At 42.5% G+C, this 8,053-nt stretch overlaps 1 protein-coding gene across 1 annotated transcript; it reads right to left on the bottom strand.

Moving 5' to 3' along the window:
* Nucleotides 1-2,128: 2,128 nt before the first annotated feature.
* On the bottom strand, nucleotides 2,129-3,553 carry LOC308154433 (uncharacterized protein; the record flags this gene model as incomplete). The annotated part of the gene is made up of 2 exons (XM_080527594.1): nucleotides 2,129-2,616; nucleotides 3,337-3,553. The coding sequence occupies 2 exons, from the start codon at nucleotides 3,551-3,553 to the stop codon at nucleotides 2,129-2,131; spliced, it is 705 nt and encodes a 234-aa protein (XP_080383720.1).
* Between the last annotated feature and the right edge of the window lie 4,500 nt (nucleotides 3,554-8,053).

The following is an 8,053-nucleotide window of genomic DNA, read 5'->3' on the forward strand; positions in this document are numbered from 1 at the left end:
GCTCCTCCCACTTTGATTTAAGCTCCTCCCACTTTGATTTAAGCTCCGCCCACTTTGATTTAAGCTCTGCTTACTTTGACTTAAGCTCCTCCCACTTTGACTTAAGCTCCTCCCACTTTGAATTAAGCTCCGCCCACTTTGACTTAAGCTCCGCCCACTTTGACTTAAGCTCCTCCCACTTTGATTTAAGCTCCTCCCACTTTGATTTAAGCTCCTCCCACTTTGCTTTAAGCTCCTCCCACTTTGCTTTAAGCTCCTCCCACTTTGACTTAAGCTCCGCCCACTTTGATTTAAGCTCATCCCACTTTGACTTAAGCTCCTCCCACTTTGACTTAAGCTCCTCCCACTTTGATTTAAGCTCCGCCCACTTTGACTTAAACTCATCCCACTTTGATTTAAGCTCCGCCCACTTTGACTTAAGCTCCTCCCACTTTGACTTAAGCTCCTCCCACTTTGATTTAAGCTCCTCCCACTTTGATTTAAGCTCCGCCCACTTTGATTTAAGGGTTTTTTGTCAGGCCTTAATAAGTGATTGCAGGAGAGATGAGGACTGGAGAGATTCTGTGTGAGAAATGTGTGTTTCTCTCTCTCTCTCCCTCCGTCTGACAGTAATTTCTCCACTTATCTAATCATGGACAAAGATATTGGCACCTCTACACTTCTGTCAGATAATAAACTTCCCCCAGAAAATTGTTGCTTTCAATCACTTCCTGTCAAAATTAAGCCAGATTTTTTTTTAATTATAAATCTCACGAAACCTATTAAAAAGAAGCCTAGATTTTCCTGTATACATTGATGGAATACCCCCCTGGTGTTTGCTGGTGATGTGTACAAACACATATACACAATAACATTTCTATGAATAGATACAAATCAAATAGAAATACAAGCCCATGTCACATATGAATGTTTATTAGAATGCAGATTGTCAATGGTTAGCATTCCAATTCCCATCTACAGTGTTATATAGTCATTGTTTACTGGACAATTTCAACACGTTGGTGCTTCCCTATGTGTTTAGAAGCCGTATACATACAACATCAGGTATACTTTTAGCTTAACAACTGGAGTGAATAGACCAACAAAACTAAAAAATGTGTTGAACTGTCATTGATGTATTCTTAAACCTTTGATGTTCACCAGTGACTTGTACCTCTCATAATTAGTCAGTTAACACATGGGTGAGCAGTTTGCAGATATCAGATTACAACAATTTGTTCACATGATGTTATCTTCATCATGCGGGAGGGGGGTAGAAAAGTGTCGATAATATAATGTCAGTAATATCATAGGTTACATCATAATGATAAAAAAAATCATAAAACGTCAACATATCTGGAGTAGAAGGCAGGTTACGTGACGATAAAACAGAAGACAGCAGCGCCACCATGACGCTTCATGTGTGTAGTTACACAGTAAGGTCACATGGTGGCAGCAGTGATCCACTGCTCTCTTGAGTGAGTCCAGAAGCATGGCGCGTTAATACAACACTTCTTATTACAAAAATGCACCCTTCCGTCCTCCCCCCTCCTAGAAATAATCAGACCGAGTTTGTTTTCTCCTCACTCCGATCATGTTAAGGAAGGAAGGAAGGAAGGATAAGGGGAGAGAGGGCTGCATTCATGAAGTATCGGAGTAGGGCGTCATTTTCATCTGCCCCCCTTCAGGGGGACCGTGCACCGGGATCTCTTTTCATTCTAGCCCAGTCCCCCCCCCGTCCCCTCATGAGTCTATGTGGGTCTTGTTTTAAGACACTGTCCCTGTCTCTGACACACAAGCATGAGACTCCTTTGTGGCTAGGTGTTACGTTTCTACATTCACTAGGGAGAATAAGAAGTAACAAAAGATTACAGGTGTTATGTAATATGGGTATTTATTACATAAGGGTAAATTAAAGTCACAATGGTACAAATAAAACAGAATTAGAACTAACAAATGCCTCATACTCAAATAAACAATAAACTCATCCCGAGGATGGTTAAATAAACAATAATAATAAATCCCCTGGACTGGACTTATGGCTGTTAAAAAGACATACACACAAATACACAGACACAGACAACCAGGCTACTCATAGCCGTCACACTAGGCTAGAGAGAGAGAGGGGGGGGGGGGTCACTGGGGTCTGTCACTGTGTCGGGGTGCAGCGGTGGCTCTTGTAGGTGCCCAGGTGGCGGAAGCTGCGTCCGCACTGCTCGCAGCAGTACGGGGTGGCCCCGCTGTGGATCCTCTGGTGGGTGTAGAGGTTGCCCAGCTCTTTGAAGCGCCGGCCGCACTGCGGGCAGGCGTAGGGGCTCTCTCCCGTGTGGACCCGCTGGTGTCTCTTCAGGCCCGAGAGGACGGGGAAGCCCTTGCCGCACTGGGGGCAGGGGAAGGGGATCTGGGCGCCGCTGTGGCCCAGCCGGTGGCTCTTGAGGCTGGTGGGGTGGCGGAACCGCTCGCCGCACTCCGGACAGATGAAGGGCTTCTCCCCCGTGTGGACCCGCTGGTGTCTCTTCAGGCGCGAGAGGATGGGGAAGCCCTTGCCGCACTCCGGACAGATGAAGGGCTTCTCCCCCGTGTGGATGCGCTGGGGGTTTATGTTCCAATCCGTGTGCTGCCAGCGTGCTCGTGGAGCTGGGGCAGTAGGTGTCAGGAGAGGGAGAAATGCAGTCAGCACAGTGTCAATAAATCTGCTTTTTCAAAATACAAAAAAGTGAGGAAGATATAGAATGGTATGGGAGATAACAGTAATTGAACTGTAACATAGTATGAATGTTTAGGTATTCCTACTTCCTAACTAAGATCTTCCGCCGTAGACTCAGGCTACACCTTCTACCACCTTCACCAACTGTCCCTCCTGAAACCTCTCCGTCCCCTCTACCCCCTTGTAAATATAAAAAAACTAAACAAAAAGAACGTCCTTCTTCTAGCACTATGACTGCCAATGGCCTCTGGCCCGAGCATAGATGACCTTTTCTTATGATGACTGATGGATAGATGATTCACTTAGTTAGACAAATCGTGACGTTAGAATTATAAGGTTCTATCTCAATTTTTGTCAAAATGTAGTTTTTTTTACATAATCTGATCCATTAGGTGTTTATTAACGCCTGTGTGGTGTTATTTTAAAAATGTTTAAGTTTTTGAGTTAGTAATTCATAAAATACAACGGTTCCATCTCACAAAACATAATGGAATGTAAAAACGTTGACGCTCAATATCTCTGAAACTAACCCTAAACGGAGATAGAACCTTATCATTCTAAGCTCACGGAATGTATTCGTTGTAAGTTGCTTTGGATAAAGGCGTCTGCTAAATGCCGACAACGTAGACGTCCTCTATCCTCTCACCCACCTGGCTCTAGCCGGTCCATGTGACCTTCCAGAGGGCTGTCGCCTGCCCTGGGGAGCCTGAGGTCCAGGGGAAACTCAGGGGTCTGGACCTGGGCCATAGGAGCAGAAGACTGCGCCAGATCATCTTGTTCTTCCTCTAAATCATCTTCTTCTTCCTCCTCCTCATCCTCCTCCGCTTCGTCTCCTGTCGTGGCACTTTCACATTTTGGCTCCCTCATTCCTGGAAAACCCCCAAAACAAAACATAATTTGGGTTCCTCACACAGCTGCAGTTAGGAAGGTTTAGATAAACAGTTTAGACCAACGTTATACACTCACACAGTACTAACACCTGTACACCTTCTCATGCAGTTATCTTAACCCTAGGACACTAACGTTGGGTAATAACACACCATCACTAACATTGGGTATAATATACCCCATAAAAAATACTTTTCAGCAAAATATATTAAAGTACAACAATACATGGCAAATTGAGGTACTCTTCTTTTAGTTTTCCCTACAATGTCAAAAAAACGAAACAAATATATCATGGGGGGGACCCTATAAAAAAGCTGTAAAATTGGTGGAAAATTAGGGAATCGTTAACAAAATAGCTGGGAACTTGTTCAGGAGCCCACCTCAGACAGCAGCAACACAATGACAATCACATGACCACAATTGTGTGGGTGAAAATCACCCGACGTTAGTGTTCTAGCACTAGGGCTAATGGTGTGGGGAATGTTTTCTTGGCACACTTTGGGCCTGTTAACACGAATAAATTATCGCTTGAATGCCACAGCCTATTGGAGTATTGTTGGCGACCATGTGCATCCCTTCATGGCCACAATGTCATTGTGCCTAACCACCCCGCTATCTGTGCCAAATATCCACCATATACCAAGGCTTCTCGTTCCACAACGCTTAATTGTCACAAAGCAAAAGTCGTCTCAAACTGTTTTCATGAACATGATAATGAGTTCAGTGTTCTTCAGTGGCCTTCTCAGTCACCGGATCTGAATCCAACAGGACACTTTCGAGATGTGGTAGAACGGGAGAAGATTCACTGCTTGAAAGTGCACCTGAAAGATCTGCAGGAGCTGCGTGATGCAGTCATGTCATCATGGACCATACCTGTCAACATTAGGATTTGAAAATAAGGGATATTTTCCAGAAAATAAGGGATATCCCCAAAAGAATTGGGTTAACTAGTTCCTATGATTAAGTAAGTGACTACAGGTGATCAGAATCAGATACCTGGTTGAAAGTAAAATACTTTGAACATCCCTGCATATATATACATGAAAACACAAAAGGGCATATCAATTCAGCACATTTATTTATACATTACTTGACACCATGATGTCAATGGAAAAGAGCGGCGCAAAGCTACCAGCTATCATTTCAAAACGGAGATAACCGAGGCTGCGTTCGTAAATACGCTCTGAAAATCTGATCACCACTCATGGAATGCCTCTCGTCCAATCAAATTACTTGGTCCCTTTATGACGTTGCACCTAGTGTGCGTTCCGGCGCTCTCAGAGCAAGATTACGAACGCAGCCCAAGAAACGAGAGGAAACAAGTAAACTCCGACATGGATATAACGATTGTGCGCATGCAATTAAGTGTTCAATTATATTATATTATAGGTGAAAAATACGGGAGATTTACGGGAAAATATTTAAACGGGAGCACAGCGGGAAAGAAAGGTAAAATACGGGAGAATCCCGGGAAAAACGGGAGGGTTGACAGGTATGTCATGGACCAGAATCTCAAAGGAACATCTTGGGGAATCAATGCCACACAGAATTTAGGCTGTTGAGAGCAAAGGGAGGCCCTAACCAGTATTAGTAGGTTATAGTGTTCCTAATAGTGTTTCTGTGAGTGTATATTACCTAGGCTGGTTCTCTCTCTCTCTCTCTCACACGCACGCACGCACGCTCTGGCTCGACCCGTCATTTTAGTGTTTGGGTTAACACTGGAGTGGAAGTGGAAGAAACATACAAATTAAACTTCTCATTGTACAATGTTAACATAGCAAAGTTTGACATGACTACCACGTGTACATTTGGAACACAGTTAAAGACAGTCACGAGCACATGTCGTGACCACATACTGGTGCAAAGTGCTGCTGCACGAGGCAAGAGACCAGACGTAGCTAGCTAACTAACAACCACTTTGTACTTCATACATTAACTAATGGAGTCCAGTGTTTCCTCCAGGATTTTGCACATTAGTGGCGGGGTGGTCGTCTTTCCCGATTTTTTCCCGTGTGCAAGCGCATAAAACGCGTGCGCGTGCATCCTCGCTGTGAAATGCACATTATAATACTAACCAAAAGCATAGATAACTTGTACAACAGGCATGTAACTTTGTCCTATGTTTAAACCCTGTTTTAACCGAGTTTTAACATGCTAGCTCACGGGAGCTCTGTCAATAATTACCTCTCCTCGCTCATTGCCGTCTGAAGAGAATTACCGCGAAGCATAACGGAATAGGAAATGAAAGTAAAGGTGTCAAAGGTCACAACTTAATAAATTAAAAGCTCCCAAAATAAATAATACACAGAAACGATACATACATGAATACCAACAATAAAACATTAGTAAAAAGCAAAAAGGATTCTTGGAGAAATATAAATTAAATAAACACATCGGTTACATAAGGATAATAGAATATATATGTTGTTATATAAGGATAATAGAATATATATGTTGTTATATAAGAATAATAGAATATATATGTTGTTATATAAGGATAATAGAATATATATGTTGTTATATAAGGATAATAGAATATATATGTTGTTACATAAGGATAATAGAATATATATGTTGTTATATAAGGATAATAGAATATATATGTTGTTATATAAGGATAATAGAATATATATGTTGTTATATAATAGAATATATATGTTGTTATATAAGGATAATAGAATATATATGAGGAATTCCTCTCAAAGTGGTAACATGATTATGGTTGTTACGGTATCATATTCACTGTCACATTCTTACAGTAGGCCTAGATCACGTTTTTTATATCATGGTCTTCATATCATGGTTTTTATATCATCTGTGTGAATAGAATATGCAGCTTGGAGTAGATACAAAGCTGACACTAACAGTAACACACCAATGCGACACACGTGTTGTTCACACAATAGTCTATCCTGGGCTTAGGCCAGTTTCCCAAGATTACTCCGGGAAAATAGCTGTTCGACATCCTCTGGGTACCGTTTCCCCGATGGCAGTAGCTCGAACAGTTTCCGTTTGGGCAGTGCATTTCACGTTTGTGCCCATTTATTCTATTTACTGCTTATTGTTATTATTATATGTAAATAAAGTCGGCCAATGTAATGCATTATTATCCAACTGAAACCCCAAATCCTTACTTCTGTCTTGCATGAAAATGTGTCAAAATAAAATATAAAATAAATATAAAACGCGATTGGATTAATTTTATGTTATATCCTGTGCCAGTGTGCTGAACAGAAATTAATCTTGAGCTGGACTTTAGCGGGCAGAATATGCTACAGCTACCCCACTCCCCGAGCACAGTCTTCAGAGCTCGGCGTTCAATTCATGCTGAATGATGTACACATGCTAAATTATGTACTGCCAAGGTGTTGAATAGCTGTCACCTACCAAATGTAATGGTAGTGAATAGACTGACTGAGTGTTGCCACGCTGCGTGATGCAGTAATTTGTGCAAAAAAGGAATGATAATTGTGCATGAATCAACATACTGAACATACTTTTCAGAAGGTTGTGCAAAAATCAATGGATCCCCTGCAACGGCTCACAGCGGTTGTCGTGATTATAAGGAATGGCTGAATATTTTCATTCATATTTTCACAGCAGCTTGTTGGGAGGAGAAGAAGACAGGAAAAAGACCTTGCGCTTTGTGTGCATATTGTATTGTAGAGCTGTACTCTAAGTATCTAAATAGAAAATAGAAAAAGGTAGCCTGGTTTTCTTCAAATGCACAGGAAAGGTATTTAATTGTCTTTTGCAAAAGGAGAACAGTTTACAAGCATGTCAGACAAGCCTGACGGTGAAAGGTCCTCAGACAAGTGACCTCAAGACAGACAACAGGGATTGTTATACACACAGGTCACAACCCCGCCCCCAGGTGAGGTCCAAACCAATCACATTGAGGGGAGGTCACAGAACTCGCCCTCAGGTGAGGTCCAAACCAATCACATTGAGGGGAGGTCACAGAACCCGCCCCCAGGTGAGGTCCAAACCAATCACATTGAGGGGAGAGGTCACAAACCCGCCCTCAGGTGAGGTCCAAACCAATCACATTGAGGGGAGGTCACAGATGAGGAAGAGGGATGAAGGTGATGTGGGTGAATTTAACACAAATGAGAAGAGGGAGGGCTCAGAGCCCTCAAAGGCACAAAGGCAGAGCCATCACCCTGGGCTGACCCTGTTGACGCTGTGGGTCAACATCGTCATGGGTTTCTAGGCATCAAGACAGGCTATGGAAAACAAAAGGAGGTCAACTATTCAAATGTATCTGTTGTTGAGCAAATGTCGCATCTTGAGCAGAGGAAACCTGGTTTTCATTGTCTACCAGACTGGGGTCGTCAATGTGTTAATCTGTCCAGACAGATGTCTTATCAATAACTAAAATGTCTTATCAGACATAATATTCAGCTACGGTATAATGACAAATAAACTTGAAACTTGAAAGTGCAGGAACGCGTACCTCCCCACAGAGCAGCGTATTAA

The sequence above is a fragment of the Nansenia antarctica genome (assembly GCF_963989245.1).
Source record: "Nansenia antarctica genome assembly, chromosome: 3".
Taxonomy (NCBI): Eukaryota; Metazoa; Chordata; class Actinopteri; order Argentiniformes; family Microstomatidae; genus Nansenia; species Nansenia antarctica.